The 21,014-nt window shown below is 45.2% G+C and overlaps 1 protein-coding gene across 2 annotated transcripts in view; it reads right to left on the bottom strand.

Moving 5' to 3' along the window:
- The window catches only part of si:dkey-12j5.1 (probable assembly chaperone of rpl4), a 40,307-nt gene extending 19,711 nt beyond the window's left edge, over positions 1-20,596 (bottom strand). Inside the window, exons 1-8 of one of the 2 annotated variants that reach the window (XM_030371203.1) lie at positions 20,404-20,596; positions 20,171-20,280; positions 19,936-20,082; positions 19,568-19,720; positions 17,336-17,445; positions 16,925-17,048; positions 1,552-1,647; positions 777-845 (exon numbers count right to left, since the gene is read on the bottom strand). In XM_030371203.1, coding sequence (XP_030227063.1) covers positions 777-845; positions 1,552-1,647; positions 16,925-17,048; positions 17,336-17,445; positions 19,568-19,720; positions 19,936-20,082; positions 20,171-20,280; positions 20,404-20,470 — 876 coding nt within the window. In that variant the 5' untranslated portion in view covers positions 20,471-20,596. The remainder of the gene's footprint in view (positions 1-776; positions 846-1,551; positions 1,648-16,924; positions 17,049-17,335; positions 17,446-19,567; positions 19,721-19,935; positions 20,083-20,170; positions 20,281-20,403) is intronic. The other variant, XM_030371204.1, reaches the window with a different exon arrangement.
- Between the last annotated feature and the right edge of the window lie 418 nt (positions 20,597-21,014).

A 21,014-nucleotide genomic window follows, 5' to 3' on the forward strand; every position in this document is an offset into this window, starting at 1 on the left:
TGCCGGACTGCCGCCGAAGCTTTGGCGGCAGTCCGCCGGGGGGAGCTCGGCGGCCGTCCGGCAGCTCAGCGCCGGGAGTACAATCCCTTTCTGCTCCATGTCTCCTACTCCGGACTCCGGGTGCCGGGCTGCCGCCCAGCTCCCCCGGCCTGAGCAGCTCGTCCACTTTATCTTTAGCTATGCTCTGAATGGAGGTGGGTGGGGAAGTGGGAGGTAATATTCAAATGTGCCCCCTTCCTACATAGGAGGGGGCGCCGAAACTGACTTACTCGTTAGGTAACTGTAGGCGGGGTACTTTCAGAAATGCATATCTCACTCAAAAAGTCATGTACAGACGTTTTTCAAAGTTCGTATGCGTGTAGGAGCACAAAATCCCAGGAAAAGTCTTGTTTTCATAATATGTCCCCTTTAAGGTAGAATTTCCATTGTTTTTTTCCGTCAACTAAAACAACTTGAACACAGGAATGAGGTGAGGAATTGGAGGACGTATTCAGGGGTCAGGGGGAAATGTCTGCAATTTGTCAGCATTGCACATCACAGCTTCCTTCCCTCTTTTCCCTCTCTTTTTCTCCTGAGTGGCCTCTCCCCTGGGCTTTCCTCCCATACACTGCGATCTCACACCTACCGGGGTCCTTTTCTGTAAAAATCGCTACTCTCTACACCATCACTACAGAGGGGCATACAAAGAGCACACAAAAGGGCCCTCACAACCGCAAAACGTACCCCTTCATCAGGGGTAAGATCACGGATGTGTGAGGTGATGTACAAAACCTTACCTCAAATTCTTCGGTCTCAATTAGTAGTTTGGCAGTACTGATGCGGGAATCATAGGGAGGGATTGTGTTCTGGTTGGAAAAAACACACACACACTGAGTTTTGCTGGAGGCACTATAAACCATAGTTCCTCCTTTGTCTGACAATAACACAATTCATTTTCCAGGTAAGGAGCATTTTTTGCACTGCTGTGGCTGTTAATCACAAGGCAAGTGCAGGCCGGCAGAGCAGGGATCTATCTGCTCTGTCTGATAAGGGTCGTTACAGTGGAGAAGTGCAACTTTTTCCCCAAATCACTCGCCGTGTTGTTCAGGGCTTACGTCAGGTTTCATTTATGTGCTGCAGACTGACATTAATGGCCAGTCTGCTAGTCATTCCCTACAGGAGCTCATTTACCCGCTGCTCGCCCATCCTTTCCCCTCAATCTTCAACCAAGTTCCTTTACTACCCCTTCACCATGCACCCTCTTCTGCATCACCACAGGATTAGGTTTAGGCTCTTATCTTTCAGAGACAAACGCTAGCCATTAGGGCTTTGTACATGTTTGACTTATAAGTCTTTTAGCACCAATGTACACGTTTGACTTATAAGGCTTCCAGCACCACTGCACGTTTGAGTTATAATGCTTCCAGCACCACTGTACATGTTTGAGTTATAAGGTTTCCAGCGCCAATGTATCATGTTTGTGACATGAGTTATGAGGCTTTCAGCACCACTGTACATGTTTGTGACATGAGTCATAAGGCTTCTAGCACCACTGCATTGGGAGCGTCTCACCTGGTCGTGTTCGTCCTCCAGGCCAGATGAAGCTTCTGCTTGTTTGAAGGCAGGAAGCCACGCCCCCACACTCCTCATGAGATAGTCTTTTCCTTCCTAGAAACAAAATACACATTTAAACATTGGACAATATATATTGCATTTCTAGGTTTAATAATAATAATAAATTTTATTTATAATGCATAGAACACAATGACACAATTGCTGTATTTTCTTTTCCCAAAAGAATTTGAGCAATTATTGAATGGCAAATTGTATACATTTGCCATTTTGCAGAATACAAACTTGCATTGCCTTATAAGTGATGATATTTAGCGACATTGGCACCAGCTCACCCCCTATTGAACTGTAATGGAATTACACCCACTTCTCCATTCTTCGGTTTTCTAAGCTTCGAAGTCTTTTCAACGGCACAAAAAAGGCCAATTTACTCTTCCCGGGATCGGGCTGGTGACAGCATGAAGAATAGCTTTAGAATACTTATTCAGGCTACCATTAAAATGAGGCAGATGTTGAATATGAAAACCATGTCTTCAACAGTAATACATCTTCAGTTCAGACCTTCAATATTATTTCCCCCATTAAATATAAGTGTGGTATCGCATTGGGGCATATGATTACTGACCAGGTGGACGGTTTCATTCAAATAACTAGTTAAGCTATTCAGAACAAGAAAAAAAAACTATATAATACTAACAATATGTATCCTCATGTAAAGCTTTTTACTGGAGCCATGAAATTGTTGATACATTAAAGGGGACATATTATGGAACCAACACTTTTCCTGGGATTTGGGGTGTTGTTTTGGGTCTCCGGTGCTCCCACACGCATACAAACTTTGAGAAATGTCTGTACATGATTTTTTGAGTGAGATATGCATTTCTGAAAGTACCCCGCCTACACTTACCAAACGAGGGAGTCCGTTTCGGCGCCCCCTCCTACGTAGGAAGGGGGCACAGTTGAATATTACCTCCCACTTCGCCACTCCCCTCCAATCAGAGCATAGTTAAGATTTGGTGGACCAGCGGACGAGCAGCTCCGGCGGGGGAAACTCGGCGGCAGGTCAGCTCCGGGAGTGCAATCCCTTTCTCTGCCGGACTGTCACCAAGCTCCCACCGCCGGAGCTGAGGGACTCCCACTGAAGCTTCAGCGGCAGTCCGGAGGAGGAGATATGGAGCAGAAAGGGATTGTACTCCCGGAGTTGCACTGCCGGACTGCCGCCGAGCTACCCCCACCGGACTTTTCAGCTCACGGAGGACACCCGCCGGAGCAGCAGGAAAGCTTCGGCGGCAGTTCAGCTCCCGGAGGACACCGCCGGAGCTGCCACCGAAACTTCAGCTGCAGTGAGGCAGCTCCGGCGCGGGGAGCTTGGCGGCAGTTCGGCAGCTCAGCTCCCAGAGTACAATCCCTTTCTCCTCAATGTCGCGGTTCATGGACTTCAGAGAGTCAAGGCCAAATTTCCTTTCCCCCAATTCTTCTCAACCATGGCCGAGATATCCCCAACTATTGGCCGTTGTATTAGATATAATATCATATAAATACCCATATATAACATTATTATATATTATTGTAGCGTTTGCGGCCCGTCACTGCGGGGGCTAACTAGCGGAATGAGGAGGACACAGAGTGGCTGACGTTTTACCGGAGAACCAGGCTTTATTATCCTTACCGTACAAACTAACTACGGGGTTGGAGGAGTGCCCAAAACAATATGGCGAAACCGAACACTGGCAAGCTATCCCCGCCCCCAATCCCAACTGGCCTATCAGGCTGAACAAGGCAACTCCTTCCCTACACAAACTCCCCGTCAATCCCCCCCATAGTCCTGGTGGGTCGCTACACGGCCCCCCCCTCTAATTCCTCGTCCCTGAGGAAGAGCATAGTCTTGAAAGCGACACGGGAGCCGTTCCCTCTGCGACCTCCCTACTCAACCATCCAAAAGAGGAGTTTCCGTTGTTGCAGCTGTGTTCCTCGGCACCACAGCTCCAAGTGGTGGTGTCATCTCCTCCCCTTGAGGCACATTCTGTTGCTGTCTCGTGGGGTCCTCCTGTGGTGAGGTGACCAGACGCGCGCCCTGGCAGTCGTCACAGGGAAGGCGGGCTGCTGATTCCCCCTAGCTTGTGTTAATTTAATTTAGATAATAGACGTCATCGTTCGACACGATCGTCCGTTGCCAGGAAACGTTTTACGCGATCATCAGTTGCCAGGCAGGTTTGGAATTTTCGAACGCGGATTACGTAGGCGGTATAATTTTCGCCCCCGGTACAATTATGGTGTGACAGTGGCATCCTATCCCTGTGCAGCACGACTGTGCGGCCTCTGGGAGCAAGTCTGACTCTATACACAACCTCGCCAACTCTCTCAACCACATAGCAGGGGCCAACCCATTTGCTGTCCAGCTTGGGGCAACAGCCTTTTATCCTCTTAGGACCATACACCCAGGCGAGTACCCCAGCCTGGAAGTCCTGCCCCTTAGCGTGCATGTCATGGCATGGCTTCTGACTAACCCCTGCCTGATGGGCCTGGTGTCTGACGAATCTGTGGGCCGTTTCCAAGCGGTCCTGTAACTGCCTGGCATACTCCAGGCCAGCCATGGCTTCTAGTGCATCGTGCCGTCGTCCGTAGGAAAGCTCGGGCGGCGTTCTGATCTCCCTGCCCAACATCAACATTGCAGGGGTACAGCCAGTGGATTCTTGGACTGCACTGCGGCACGCTGACGCTTATAGTTTGGCTCCCTCGCTCTGGTAACGTCACGTACGTGAAAAAAAAAAAAACGAAGCTCCGAATACTGATTTAAGCTTCGAATACAAATTTTCCGAACGAGTATTCGAATATTCGAATAATTCGGGCCAGCCCTAATGGCGACCAACACATACCGGTTCCCTCTGCTGGTACGGGGAAGTGGGCCCACACATCGACTGCCACCCTGTCCATCGGTGCCCCGACACGGTGCTGCTGTAGAGGTGCACGGGACTGACCTTGGGGACCTTTAGCGATACAGGAGTCGCAGCGGCGACAGTAGTCCTCAACACCGCTCCTGCTCTGGCCCCAACAGAATGCCTGTCGTAGCCGTCTCAATGTCTTTCTCACCCCAAAGTGACGCACTCCGGGGGATCCCTGATGTGCCTCCAGCACTTTGTCCCGGAGGTCCTTCGGCACAACCACCTGCCAGTGTGGCTCCCCAGTGGCTGGCTCACGCCAGCACCTATTCAGGACTCTTTCCTGCAGCTTTACCCCAGGCCATTGGGACAACAGGCCTTTGACTGTGGCCGATTGGGCCACCACATCTTCCCAGGATGGCCGGTTGACTGTTTCCAGCCACCCCATGACAGTTTTAAGGTCAGGATCGACGATTTGCAGTCCAGCCCAACCCCTAACATCAGCTGGTAATAGGGCTCGACAGATCAACTCACCCATCTGTAGGTTAGCTGCCTCCCGTTCTTCTACCCGGTTACAGTGGTGAGTCTGGGGCACACGGTCGGCGGGAGAGTCTGTATTTGGGTCACTCACCGGCTCAGTGTTGTATGGTGAACTGAAAGGTCTGGAGTTGTTCGATCTATCTGGCGACTTGTCCTTCAGGCTCTTTGAAGGACATAAGCCACTTCAAAGCAGCATGATCAGTGTGAATGGTGAATGGAAGGCCGCTGAGGATGTGCTTGAAATGGTTTACTGCATCAATCACTGCCAACAGTTCCTTGTGCGTGACACAATAGTTCCTCTCCGACTTATCCAAGGTATGACTGTGGCAAGCAACGACCCGCTCTCCGTCAGGGGTCAGCTGCGAGAGTACAGCGCCAAGGCCTGTGTCGCTAGCTTCCGTGTCAAGGATAAATGGCAACTCTGTGTTTGGTGCAACCAGCACTGGATCCTTAGATAAGGCCTGTTTCAGCTCATGGAAGGCTGCATTCTGTTGTGGTCCCCATTTGTACAGTGTCTTTGCGCAATAAGACGAACATGGGGGCAGCTACAGTAGAGAACTCAAAAGCGCCTGTAATAGGATGCGAGTCCTAAGAACGATCTCAGCTGGTGGATGTCGGGGGGGTAGGCCAATCCCTGACGGCTGCTACCTTATCTGGCTCTGTCATGATGCCAGCTCCACTGATCTTCTGGCCCAAGGAGACGTCTTGCCCGAGGAAGCTGCACTACCCCGGGTGAAGCTTCAGGCCTGCACGCTTGATCCACTCCAGTACCTCCATCAGGCTCCCAAATGCAGAGTCAAAACAGGGTCCATGGTCAAGGAGAGCATCCAGCTAGACGAGGCAGCGTTCAGGGGGCATATCCACAAGGACCTTTTCCATCAGCCTTTCAAATGTGGCCGTGGCGTTGCATAGCCCGAATGGCATGGTGGTGAACTGCCACAAGCCATGTCCTGTGGTTAAGGCGGTCTCTGCTTTGTCCTCTGGGGCCATGGCCACCTGCCAGTACCCACTCTGGAGGTCCAATGAGGAGAACCATGCTGAACCAGCCACGTAATCGAGGGACACGTCTATCCGCGGCAGTGGGTAGGAGTCCTTCAAAGTTCTGTAATTCAGTGGTCGGTAGTCGACACAAAACCTTGAGCTTCCGTCCTTCTTAGGAACCATTACGACTGGTGACACCCATGGACTCTCTGATGGCTCAATAATGCCAGCATCCCTCATCTCTTGTATCATCTGATCAGCAGCAGCTTGGCTGGCTTTGGGCAATCGTCTAGGCCGCTGGCGGATTGGCTGGGAATCCCCCGTTTTAATAAAGTGTTGGACCAAATGTGTTTGGCCAACGTCGTTGGGCCCAGTGGCAAAACTGTGTCGATACTCATACAGGAGGTTCGATAACCTATCCTGTTGCTCAGAGTTTAGGCCTTCCCGACTGTTCTCCCAGATGCCTCGGACAGTTTTACCGGCTGGTGACTCTTGCCCAGAGATGGGGACCACACGTGCAATCCGTATGACAGCATGGGGGTGTGACTGGTGTGGCAACCCGTCCCCAACCCCTTGGGTTGGGCGGCCCAGGGGAGTGGTTGTGGAGGGCGTGTACCGCTGATTTCCAGCAGACGGAGCCAGAGGCGTCCATTACGTCACCCTAATCGGCCAGATAGAGAACACCTGCGGCGGGGAACGAGGTGGAAGAGTGTCTCCTGTCCCAATAAACAGGGTTGGAGACACGGGAAGACCAGAGAACCCCCAGAACCCTGTACGGACGAGAGGACGACAGGATTTAACTGAGCCGTTCCCGGCGCATCCAAAGGAGGACGCACGCTGGACAAGGACCGATCGCCGTAGATCGGATGCCCAGACGGGATCGACCTCCCTCTACCGGTGAGGCCAGAACATTGACCCGATTTGTCATGGCTCACGGAGCCACAGTATGATTTATCGTTTTCCCCGCGTTGGATCCTCATTAGCGCGGTTTTCTGCTTTACTACGAATAAATGCCCTTCCGGGCTTTCAACCAGCCGTGACGTGTGGTCATTTCTGTGGGTCCCCCTCCGCATCCCCATTCTCACCAACCTTGTTGGCCATTTCAAGTGTGGGGATCATTCAGGAAGGGGATGGACGCCCTGTCTTTGAGCGTTACGTTACGTGCCCCGAAGTCTAGAGAAATGCCTGCCGCACACAGAAAGTCCATTCCCAGTAAACAGTCCTCTTTTATTTCAGCGACCCAGACTGGTTGGCAGGCTGAGTAGGTCTCTATTTCAATCAGAGCCTCCCACCTCCCCAGCATGGGAGCCTTCCCTCCGGTAACTGTGGTGAGTTGAACATCTGTTGCTTGTGTTTGGATTCCAGCAGGCATGAGGTCTGGGTGCAGGAAGCGCTTTTGCAACGGTCGTGTGTTTGGGGAGCCAAGGGTGGCTCGGGTCGCTCCCCATTACACCGAGCCCTGAGCGTTTCCCCGCTCTTGCAGGGCAGAATCAGGCCCTGTACAAAGGCGCCATGTGTGACCTCTTTGGTGGCATTTCCAGCAGAGTTGGCTCTGTCGGTCGTCCGGCGACACCGCTTTGCGTTCGTAGCCTGTCGGGTACCAGGTAGGTCCAGGAGGCTGAACAGCTTGGGTTCTAGGCCGTACGGAGACCTGCTGGGTTGGTAGTCCAAGCCTTCTGTGAGTATGTCTTCCACTACCAATGCTTTATCTAGTGCTGCCTCCAAGGTCTGTGGGTCAGCGAGCCGGACTTGCTGGTGCAATGGGAGGGGTAAGAGGCCTTAGTTCCTTAGTTGACACCAAGCGTGTTGCATCATCAAAATCAGGCAATCCCCTCTGTGCAAGATAACGCAGCTCAGCCGCAAAGACCCATAATTTTTCTCTGGGTTCCCGCACCCGTTCGTTGAACCTCTGTCGCATCACAACTGCTTCCAAAACGCCTCTTTAAGGCTATAAATATAGCTTGTGGATTTCCTACGTCGGCTGTGGTCGCATCCAACAGTACTCTTCTTGCCTCCCCTTCCAATGCTGAGACTAATTGAACAGCCCTTTCAGCCGGGGAGCATTCATTGGCTGTCGCTAGCAGCTCAAACTGGGCGCAGTATGTTTCCCAAGATTTGAGGCCATCATAACATCCCAATTTTATGCGACCTCCCCTGGGGACGGGGACTGGGGTTGGTTTTTGGAGAGTAACCAAGGCAGCAGTAAGTGCAGTAGTCAGAGCTGGAACTAGGTTACCTGGTTGGTTAGCAGCGGCAGCCATGGAACTAACAGGGTCTACGATGGGGGAGCTAAACCCGTGAAGCCTCCCCCTAGGGAAAGTAGCTGCCTCCGTACCCTTGTGGGACTGGAGTATAGGCTTGGAATATCAGGTTGTCCAATAATGGACAACATGTTTTTGAAGCTGTTTGCTGGAAAAAGCTATTTCCAGCAAACAGCGTCAAAAACATGTTTTCGGGAACTCAAATACTATTTTTTACTTGTTGTGAAAATGCCATAATATGTCTCCTTTAAATTATTGAACAACCTGATACCATAGAATCATAGATAGTCAACTCTGAGGGAAACAGTAATAAAAGGTGTCCATACAATGTATTCTTTCAGACCCTCCAGGTTTTTGTGATGTCGCGATTTGCAACATTACGCAACATTAACCAAACACCGCAAATTCAGGGCGGTGTCGACATTTTAACCAACCGCCGCAACTTTCCCGCAAATTTGACCAATCAGTGGCGTCGTCTTCAATTGACGTCGACAAACTACCTTCGGCGTTTACGTTCAAGCGATTCAAGCATTCATGCAGGATGTGCGCGTTTCCCACTTGCCGACCAAAATAACTGTGAAAGATCGCGAAAAGCAGTATCCTGGTATTCAAACTGAAAGCGGGGGGAAATATTTTGCACTGCATGCAACAATGTGGTGGAACATAAGCGGAAATCTTCCATTGATAAGCATTTTGCCACCACGAAACATAACTACAGAACTGCAGGCAGGACGTCAGACGACGAGGCAGATCACTATGACACAGGCCGTGGCATCCAAGTCAATTGCCATCGCGGAAAGAATCAAGAATCAATTATTCATAGGACTATTTCTCAGTGTTTTTGTTCTTTTAATTAATGTTTTTTTAGTAATAACCTAATATTTAACTGATTACTCGGGGGAAAATTGCAGTAATAACTTAATATTTAACGTCAGGAAAATCACAAATTTCACTTCCTTTCGCACTGTAATCGCAACAAAAACCCCAACTCTCATCGCAACTTTTTGGAAAAGCTCACGCAACATCAGGCATTTTAGGCCGCAACAATCTCAAAAAAGGCCCTTGAAATCCTGGAGGGACTGTTCTTTGTTTAAACTTATAAAAATAGCCAGGTGACTTAACATAATTCCTTTTGTTTTGAAACTGCTCCTGAAATCAAACTAGTCTTCTGCCTTCAATGTGTTTGACTTTCAATTTGCAAATAAATGCTCAGGCTTCCCTTCCTTTGATCTCATAAAACATTTAACAAGTTGCAATACCGACGATGCACAGTATAGAGCAGGGGTCAGCTACCTTTTCAACATGCAGTGCCAGTTTGACAGTCTCTCGTTAATGAGTGTGCCTTAAGCAACAATATATTTAAAATTAAGCTGAATTATGACATAGCGACCAAAAACATTTCCAGAAGACCTGGAATTTTACTATTTTCATATAGTCAACAATCAGTCAACAACATTTTAATAGTTTTTTTGGTTGTTATATTTGCAAAATGGGTTTACAAATTATAATTACATGTCCCATTTTAAAACACAATTTTTAGAAACTCATTTCAAAACATATTTGCACTGTGAGAAAATTTAAAAACGCGAATATATGAGAATGTTGGAACCATCCACATCAATATCTTTAAGACATGCACAGCTTTGCAAAACCATGTGAAGGGCGATGCATACAGGCCACTTGCAACAATAGTTTAAATATTTTCTTCTCTATTACTCACAACATAGGTTTAAAAACTATTTATTGATCCCATTTCAGAAAAACTGCTTTCTGTAACTAATTTAAACATTTGCACTGGGAGGAAATGCCCAAAACAGAATAAAGTATAAAAAGAATCAGTAGTAATCATGCTGCCACATTGTGCTGTAATTTTTTTTAAATATATATATATATATAAATAAAGAGAGATATATTCCTTTTTTTCTTTTTTAAGTATGCCAATGATTATGCTGCCCCGTGCCAGTGGTGGCACGCATGCCTAGGGTTGCCGACCGCTGGTATAGAGTGTAGCCTTTGCAATGAGAAGGCAACAATAGTATGAACATTTGTAATCAGCTATAACAATTGATTATTTATTTTTTACATGCAGGTGAGTAAGCATAATATAATCAGTCGACATTAGAAAAGACTCAAAGTCCAATGTTATGTTATGTTAGCTTTACAAACAACTTCACAGACCAATCCTACTTTCAGGGCACAGTAGAATAAATGCGTCAAGGCAAGGATGCATTTTTTTTTATGAATAATATTGGGAGAGCAGAGGAGGAAAGGGTGAAAAGAGGGATGTAGATGTTTGGGCTAGCGTTCCCTTCTGTTTAGAGTTATTAACAGAATAACCCAAACCCATAAGGAGACATCACAATTGAATAATGGCTTTTATAAATACGAAGATTAATACAAATGTTTAGTCATTTGGGGACTAGGGCCGGCCTGGTCTCTCCAATGGTCAAATATATGTGAATAAAATATATCAAAAAATATATCTATTATTTTAACCAGTTTTATTAATGGGGTTTCATTTATCCAGAAATAAACCGGGTTGTAACCTTAGAAAGTTACGGTTTATTTGAGCTTGGTGGCTGGCATGAGCCAGTTGTCATAGTATCGTAGTAAGCTTGATTGGTATTGAAATATATCAATAAATAAGGTCTCCGCTGCAGATCTGCTTCTCCAGAGTTTAGGGGGTAGAGGGGGGGATAGGATAATGAGCCTATTATCATCATTTATTATGTACTTTTATACTGTATACACAGGAATATGCATTGCCAATGCCACTATTTAACGTTCTGCCCACTAGAGGGCATTCTACTATTAAACATTTCTCTCTTGCCCAGTAAATATAAGGCACAAAGGGATTTGACAACACTGCCTCTCAACCGTTATTTTATAATGAGCCGCGTTGCCCATGGTGATGGAGAGCTTACTCACAACTCGCGTTGCACGTCCCTTTTACATCCAACGCCATTCTTGGTTGCGATTTCTTCAGACGACAATTAAATAACAAATCATTGAGTGAATCACCTAGGTGGATTTTTTTATGGCTTGCCAGCGGATAAATCCTTTTAACCAATCACATTCAGGTATATTTGTCATAGTCACCACAATGGTGACACGGTATGTGAATATAGGTTGTTTTTGACAACATGAAAGGCGTGCAGTTGTATGGCAAAAGATTCGTTTTGGAAACCAACTTTCTATGAAAGGATGACAGCCTAATTTAGTTATTGAACAGGAAAACGACCCACTCATCGTAATCCCCCTCATCTGCAAACAGCCAAACAGTGCTATTTAACTTTTGGATTCAAAGTAAAATTCCAGTATGCTTGAATCCTCTTAATACATAGGATGTTTGGTTGAAGGGACGGAGCATGAGCATTAGGCTATACAGGCTCTATAAGTCAAGTATTCCATCCGTCTTTTCACCTGCGCGATTATTACACAAATATGACGCATATTTGCATCGCAGCTGATGTAAATAGTTTTTAACGTGCGTGTAGACTTTACACTCTCAGGTATGACATGAGAAAAGCATTTCGTTTTCACATGCGGGAGCCCCCGGTGAGAAGGGTGAGATAGGCTTATGTTAGTGTACATTTTAGAGATAAATGTTGGGCTGTTTCTCTTTGATACGCTGGTGCGCTCTCACTCAGTCATTTAAAAGAACTTGGTTACCAACGGCACTCAAAAGTGCCACTCGCATCACGTCAAGATAACGCAGCCTCATTTTTATTGCATTCATTTTTTTATTACTTTTACTATTTACTGTATTTCTTTGGCCTATCGGGGGTCCTCATTGGCATGTAGAATCACAGGGGAAATACTGGAGTTCTCTAGGTTTGAGGATTGTTGGATAGATTGAAATGATGTGAGTAAACAACTTAACAAAATATCTAACATAGGTCTAGTCATTATAGATACTAGGGATGGGCGTGAGGAATCGATTACTCGAGTACTCCTCGTTACAAATGAACTCGGTTGGTGGACAGGCAAACTCGAGTTTGCATATACACACACAAACAAAGTTTTCTGAAGCAAATGTATCAATTTTCTGTCGGCGCCACTAACGCATGACGTGGGCACAAAGAAATTTAAATGCATCCATTTCCATGGCGCGTTCCGTGCCGTGTGCAGGCACGCCAGAATTCAAAAAGTTAAGAGGTGGCGGTTAAAGCAAACCGCAGCGAAGAATTGAAATACTTTAAAGAAATAGGAGATCATAAGGTGAAATGTAAAATATGCCAAGCGAAATCGAGCTACCAGAAAGTACTATGCGGCAACATATGCTCCTGAAACACAACGGTGAGTTCGGGAAAGCAGACCCGCAGCAACGGTGAAAGTGAAAGTGTGTCGGCTATTTTCACCGCCGCAAGACGCAGCTGTAATCCCGGGCGTGTAGAGAAGATCACAACGCTGAGTATTTCCATAGTCCATTTGCTGCCGTTTTATTTGCAGCTTTAAGGCGAGACACGGCAGGCAAAAACATCGATTTTTCATGCAGTGGTCAATTTTGAGATTTTGGGCTAGTTTACTCCTTCAATATGTGTTCTTTCAAGCTACTATAAATAAAACGTTGAAAATGTACACAAAGATGTTTATTTTAATACATTTTGTTTACTTGCAGCAGTAAGTTACTCCCGAATTTACCAAGAAGTTAGCATTCCAACGCGACATGCCGAGTTTCGCCTGTTTACTGAAGACTTTCGTGTCCGGTATTGTTGTAAAGCTCCGAGTCCCCTGCACAATGATCTGTTCTCCAAATAATGGCATTTCCTTTCTATCAGTAACAAATCGTGAATGTCCAACGGGGTTTTTAAAGCTAATGACGAAATCTCATTGGCTATTGCTGATTTCTACTAACGTGATTCGCTCAGACGCATCACGTGGTGTACTTTGACACTTCCGTGTTTAGCTTACCGCGGGAGCTTCCAAAATGCCGGTACCACCGCAAATGACAAGGGAGAGAAAAAAGTAATTGAGCATAGCAAGATGTGGAAAGGGAAGGCGATCTATTAGATTAGCTGTTAAAACACCAGCAAGCAGCACATCTGATCGTAAGCTGTCGTTGGGAAACCGAGGGGGGGTTAATGACAGTGCCACTGACTGTGCGACACAGCAGTGGCTAATTGTGCATGTCACACGTCTGAATTAATTGATTCATGATCTCTTGTGCCCCAATTGTGCTACTGCGTCGGGTTTATTTATAAAGGTTGATCCAGAGAATCATGGCTTTTGCAGTAGTCTGCTTTTAGAGTGCACTAATTGCAAAGGAGAGAGCAGGTATAGGCGGAGCGTGTACACATCCACACGTCTTCAAAGCTAGACGAGAGGGGACGTCGCTTTTGACGTCAATGTCCGCATGGTGCTTTTGGCCCATGAACTAGGCATGGGATATGCTGCTCTGAGGAAGGTCAGTAAGGTGTTGGGGATCCCTTCCCTTCACCTGAAAACATACCAGAGGCATGACAAGAGAGTGACAGGTAGGCTATGGAAACAGGGATGGTACAGGGATGTTGATTTTGGAGGTCTAATGACCTGTTACATTTTATGGTGTTGTTGTAGACTCTAACAGCGAACATATTGTCATGGATGGAACAAGGATGGATTTGTAACAGTAGAATAAAATGTCATCTCATACACATTGTGTTGTATTGGTCAGTTTTACTTCAGTGGCAAAAACAAAGGACACTGAAATAATGCAGCCTTATGGGAGAGAGAGAGAGAGAGAGAGAGAGAGAGAGAGAGAGAGAGAGAGAGAGAGAGAGAGAGAGAGAGAGAGAGAGAGAGAGAGAGAGAGAGAGAGAGAGAGACTATTATGCTATACCTGTTGTAATAGTATAACATTATAGGATGGCCTTATTCTTTATAGTCATTTACAGTTGGCTTGTCCAATTGGCTATGACATTACATCACATACTGCACGCTAGCCCAGCTCCTTTACCACTACACTACCACCGCCCCAACATGGCTGCATAGTCTGCTCCCTGGTCTTTTTTGCCACTCTAAGTCAACAATAAAGCAACAGTTCTTGGCATTTTTTATTTTAGTGGCGGAAATTGAAAGAGGACTGGAGTCACTGCACAAGACCAGGGAGCAGATCAGGCAGGCCTATGCGGATGTTGACCCCGAGTTGGCAGAGTTGCTGAGGGAGGATGCTGATGCTGTTATCAACATCGGTGTCTCTTTTGATGGCACATGGCAGAAAAGAGGTTTCACTTCCCATTATGGGATTGGCATATGCATAGACATTCTCACAGGTTTGGTAATTGACTTTGAGGTGTTATCCTCTTACTGCCATGCCTGTGTCCTAAAGCAAAGTGCTGTGAATGAGGGCAAGATTACGGTGGATGAACTGGACAGCTGGAGGGAGAAGCACACTGACTGTGCAAAGAATTTCAGTGGTTCAAGTAAGGCAATGGAGCAGGAGGCAGCAAGGAGAATGTGGGCCAGATCAGTGAGTCGCCACCAGCTGCGCTACACTGAGATGCTCTCAGATGGTGATAGCTCTGCCTTTAAGGAGGTACTATCACTGAACCCATACCCTGGGAATGAAATTGTGAAGCTGGAGTGTATTAACCATGCTCACAAGCGAATGGGTACAGCTCTCAGAAAATTTAGTGCCGAGCGCAAATTGGGAGGCAAGGGTTTGGGGAAACTTACTGCAAAAAAATGCAAAACAATGCAAAATTATTACAGGGGGGCTATTTTGAATAATCAGGGGTCTGTAGATGCAATGAAAGCTGAAATATGGGCAGGCCTTCTCCACTCCATGTCCACAGATGAGACACCATTGCATACTAGGTGCAATGTGTCTTGGTGTTGGTATCGGAGGGCAGAGGATAAAGGTGAGACCCCCGAAAGCCACACACGACATGCTTCCAATTACCTCACCCGAGAGGTGGGCGAGAAACTTCTCCCCATCTACCACCGCATGTCTAGCGACAGCTTGCTGAAAAGAATGCAGCATGGTGGCACACAAAATGTGAATGAGTGCCTCAATTCTGTCATATGGGCCCGATGCCCCAAAACAGTTTTTGTTGGTAAGAACAGGGTCGAGGCAGCAGCGAGCATGGCCATCTCCTCTTTTAATGAGGGTGCCTCAGCTATGCTTAATGTGATGGCCAACTTATGGCTGGAGAGCACACTCATTACAGTGAACACAATCAAGCAGGCAGACCTGCTCAGAGTGTCCAAGGCAAATGCCATTCAGTCCGCAACTGTGAAGCGCAAACGAAAATTGGTGAGCACAGCCAAGAAAGTGGAGATGCACCAGCAAGAACTGTCAGAGGGACCTACATATGGTGCTGGAATGGACATTTACAATAGAAAGCTGATGGTCTTGTTCTGTGTTCTGTGTTAATTCATGAGTTTGAAATGTTTTATATTATTATTACTAAGGGCCTGAGCATTTATTCTGTTTTTGAGCAATTGTTTCCAATAGAAATGAATTAAATTCCCCTATTCAAATCTTTAAATGCCGTTTTCTCAAAATGAGTTTTTTGTCATTCTCCGGTAGATACTTCTCAGCCTATGTAGCACCTATGTACACCAAACTTTCCAGTTATACACTTAGCAGTATTCTGAAGATATTTACAGAGGGATTTGTTAATAAATCATTCCTGGCCTGACTTATGTGACATTTTGATCAAAAAAAGTGGCGAAAATAGATTTTTTAAGGCTATAGACAGTATATTTTGATTTTCTAGGTAATGAAAGCAGATATCCTGAAATCCCTCTGTAAATTTGTTTGCATCTTGTGTGTAAACAAAATGAAAAAAAAAAAAATCACCTGGCTTTATCGTATGTCCAGATATATCTACCGGAAATATATGCAAATTTGCGCATATTTAATTAGATAAGGCCTCATTTGCATAATCAAACATAATAATTTCAGAAACTTGTAATACATTTTTTGTTCATACATGTGTAAGTAATCAACTGAGGAAGTTTCATGGTGATATCTATTATTTAAAAAAATTACCCTATTCACCTGTGGTGTCTCGCCTTAAATTATTTGCAATGGTTAGGCTACTTGTTTCGTTTTTTTTAAACTTTTACAGGCCTTGGTTCGACGTGATTTAAATTGTGAGACGCATATTTATTTTTGTAAGGAAAATGTGATAAATAATGAATACTCTGATAACTCTGACTGTTTTGATGGAGAATAAGCATTACATGTATGGTTGGTAATATTGCCGTTCATCATCAGGCCTATTCCTGCTGCAGATGCGTTGCATTCTAAAAATAGATTTGATTTAACGAGTACTCGATTGATCCTCGAGGAATTCCTTCGATCACTCGAGTTTGGAATTTACTACTCGTGCCCATCCCTAATAGATACTAATGTGGAAATGTTAGATTATACCTTCAAGCTCGATCAGGAAAAAAAGACGATATGCTTTTTTCACTCAGCCCCATGGAAAATATTTTTGCTTCTTAGAAAAGCTCAGCTTATTATTCGAGCTCTGAGCATAGTAGACTTCTCAGTCCTCCCACTTTACCAGATCACTCTACATAACCTGGATCAGCTGTTAAATAACATTGCTTTGTGACTTGCATATGCGTGCGTGTGTAATGTAAATGTCCATCCACTGATTAATAGCGCACAATTCAATATTCCAAAATTAATTAACCAGTTTCCTGGTTTAATGTGGTCATAAGGGGTGTGTGTGTGTATGTGTGTGTGTGTGTGTGTGTGTGTGTGTGTGTGTTGACCTGGTTCCTCTCAGCACTGAACAGATAGCTCGCCATGAGCTGGAGGGCCTCGGGGTTGTCATGGTGATAATGCAACGCCTTCTCTATGGACTCTCTGCACTTGTCCGCCGCTCCCTCCTCCATGCTAGACACACAGAAAACTTTAAACAACTGGTCAGAGTGACATCATATAGCAGTACAAAAATCTAAAGGGAACTGTCAGCTTAGCCCGCCAGAGCGCTAACCATAGGATGTAAACGATACACACCCTTAACGACCCCATTAACGACCTAACCCTAACCCCGATATACTACTTTACTATGCCACTTTCTCACATTCAACCCAATTTCCTGTCTTTCTTCACTGCTCCAATGAAAGACAAAAGCCTGTTCAAACATAGAAGATGAATAATATAAAGGTGTTTTAGTTTACCAGAGGTCTGTCAGGTAGATCTCTGCCACAGAGCAGTAGGCCACACATACGTCTTTGGTTGTTGGTATTTCAGCATCCTCATCAGATGCTGCGCAAGCTCCTACCAGGGCCTGTGTTAAGTAATTTATTAAGTCGAGTTATTTGTTGCACATTTGTAAAATTAATATTGTACATACACCCCGCAATTAATATCATGAAAAGTAATAATGACTTTTCATGATATTAATTGCGGAGTGCATGTACAATATAAATTTTGCAAATGTGCAACAAATAACTCAACCTAATAAATGACTTAACACAGGTCCTAATTAAGAAAAAGCAAACATTATTTTTCAACTGTCAACAGCTCCCTCTTATGTAAAATTTAATGAGTAAATCAATTAATGATACAAATCTCTTTGGACAATTATTACCAAAATGTGCCATGGGCCATCCTGTCCAACCTAATCCTGAGCTGCCTATTGACACTTGTTTCATTTCATTATTATCCCTGTTGGTTTGCAAAGATGTTCAGAGTTCACCCAGACTCTGCATAGCCGCCCCCTAGCACCACCGCAACGCACGTGTTGTATGTTGCACGTCCTGTCACGTAACGTACGTTAAGTAGGGGACAGTTGGCCCAAAACGCACGAGATGTATTCGTTTTCACAAAGAAATCGTTTCCGTGTGGACGGGGCCGAATTGTACGTGGTATGTCCGGTCACATAATGTACACTTATAGTGTGTTCCAGATGCCTCGGACACCAGCCTTCCGCATCACACTTTTGACGTAATTTCCTGTCTCGTAGCACTTATAGCATTCCCGTTCGTCTTTGTGATTGTGTCATGAAATTGGCTAGTTGTAGTTTACTGTTAGCTACATTAGCCTCTTTTGCAAACCAGCTTGAAAACAAACAACGCAACTTTACATTGTATTGCACGCACAGCAAGACCGTGCAATGCATAAACTGGTGTAGCAATGTAATCAAGTGTGTAAGACCATTTAAAATAAACATTAAAACTGACCAACGTGGTACAAATAGAAAGAAAATGACTCGGTCAGTGATGACCGAGTCATCACTGAACTCGGTATACTCTCTAATTCTGAGGGGGCCCAACCAAAAGGGGGAGTGCCGCGAGAAAGCTGTGAGATTTCCCCACTTGCAACTCAGAAGGCAGGTGTCCGAGACATCGGGAACGCACCATTATTGTCTGTGGTACATCTGGTCACTTAATATACACACTTATTGTATGTGGTGGATCCTGGCACAAAAAAATAAAATAAAATAAATATTAATAAATAAAATAATAGTTGTGTAGCTAGCTTTTTTTTGTACGGGGAATTGGTTAACCTAGCAATTATTGGTGCTTGGCACTCGTTTTTATGAACATCCTTACTGTACCGACAGCGATATATTGTTACTCTTTCTTATGACAAATGTACTAATTATTGCAAGTGACTTTGGATAAAAGCGTCTGCCAAATGCCCTAAATGTAATTGTAAAGATCACTCTGTCCGAAAGCAGGGCCCGGAGTTCTAATCCTAAATCACACATTATTAAAAGGCTGATTCTTGCCCATGTGTGTGCAGCTACCTTATATTCTCAGTAAGAGACAGGTAAGGAGGGGTGGGGTAGCTAGGAGTTTGTCAACAACAGTGATGCCCAACCAGGGGACCAGCAACGTAACCCCGGGGGTCACACAAGTAGATATCAGGTTGTAGGCAGGAACATTTATGGCATAACAAAATGTGACATATTTTCTTTTTGTATTAATGGAGGATCATGTTTTCCCATGGTGACTTCCAGTAGAGGCCTATACAGTTTGCTAAAAAGTGAGTAGGACTATGATTAGGCGTCTTTCTAAAGGATAATGACAGGAAGCGTAATTATGAGGGAACCATTGGGTTTTCTGGTTGGGACTGACTACCCTTGAACATCGATAACAAACCACCAATCCAATGAATTGCCATTTGTTCTTGGTATTTGGTATTTGTTCTTGTTTTGAGGCATTGTATGTCGTTCTGCGATTGTTTTTGTACTGCTAATGCCCTGTCCTACAAGTATTAAATACAGATATTGCCGTTATTCTATAAATGCATATTATTGTAGGATATATCAAAAACAGCTGTGGTCTATTCTATATATTTAACAAATATGTCCTGCACATACGTTTTTCAGCAGGTTGGAGCAAGATGTGTAATTGGTTTGCTGTAGGGTAGATTCTAAAAGAATAAAAGGTCTCAGCACTTACAGTGGTCTGTTTTTCTTTCTCCAGAACGGACAGCAGTATCTCTATTCCTTTAGTGTAGTATTCCACAGCTTCTGGTCCACTGTGTATCTGTCCCAGTAACATGTATTTACTGTGGCCTTCATTTGGACTTATCTCCACAGCACGCAGAAACACTTAAACACTCTTGGTCAAGGAGGAGACAGGGCTTTTTGGTGTGTGTAAAATAAACTAGACAGTCACTGTACCATTGGCAGAAATTAGTTCTCTAAAACACACACACACACACACACACACACACACACACACACACACACACACACACACACACACACACACACACACACACACACACACACACACACACACACACACACACACACACAGGATATTTCTTTAGCTTTCTGTCTGTCTCCTAGCTCTGAGCAGATGTGTCCCAGGATGTCTAGTGCCTGTAGATGGGTCGGCTCTACATCCAGCGCCCGCTGACAGAAGCGATTTGCCATCTCAAAGTCGAAGCTGTCCATGCACTCCTCCGTCTGGAATGACAGGACAGCAAAACATTCCCGACTGAGCAGTGTTTCCAAACCTTGAAAGGTTAGAGCAACAACAGAATATGGAGGGCACCTTTTCTAGGAGTTGTTGTACAGAATATCTCTCGGCTGTCTTTTTCTTGGCTTTCTCCTGCATACGTAGTTTGACCCTTTCGTGAGGCGATAGGTCAGCCATTCCTGTACCTATATTGTACATGATTAACACATATAAGGCAAAGAGAACGTCAACGTGAAGTCCAAACTGTTGTCACGCTAGCTTGAGTTTATAATTCAAATAAAGCCAGCCCTGAACCCTGAGGATATTACCTCCATTTGAGTGGTTGTCTTTTCTTTTCGTTTTGTTCTTCTTTTTGCCCTTTGCCTGCCCTCCCATGGTACTGTACTGCTAATTAATGTTTCTGAATTGAACTTAAGTTAGAACATCAAGTTGACAGTAGGACCAACGGCCACAAGCATGGAGAGCGTTTCACACGTTCTGCGCATGCGCCTCTCTGTTGGCAACTACGGAAACCACCGAGGACATCTTTAGCAGGAGAACAACGGGAAGTAGTTTGTGTGGGAGCAACTATGATGTTCGGCCAGGAGCAAGTGGTCTCCTCTGAGACGCCGACCTCGAGGCAGAGAAGGAACACTGCGAAGTCTGGTATCGTTAGTGATGATATGGAGTATGATGATTCAGATGCAGAAATTTGGAATCCCGTGACCAGTAGGAAAAAGAATAGAACAAGAAGGTGTTCTGAGATGAGTGACAGTGACAGAGAAAAGCAGAATGAGTCGAAAAAAGCAAGGAGGAAGGAGGAAGGAGAAGTGTGGAAAGTGATTGTGGAGTCATTTTGTACTCATTTTGAAAATGAGTACACAGAACGAAGTGAGAATCAAAAGTCATATCCCTGGTATAAATCGTAAGATACGTGGAG

Source organism: Gadus morhua, chromosome 11 (assembly GCF_902167405.1).
Source record: "Gadus morhua chromosome 11, gadMor3.0, whole genome shotgun sequence".
NCBI classification, from domain to species: domain Eukaryota; kingdom Metazoa; phylum Chordata; class Actinopteri; order Gadiformes; family Gadidae; genus Gadus; species Gadus morhua.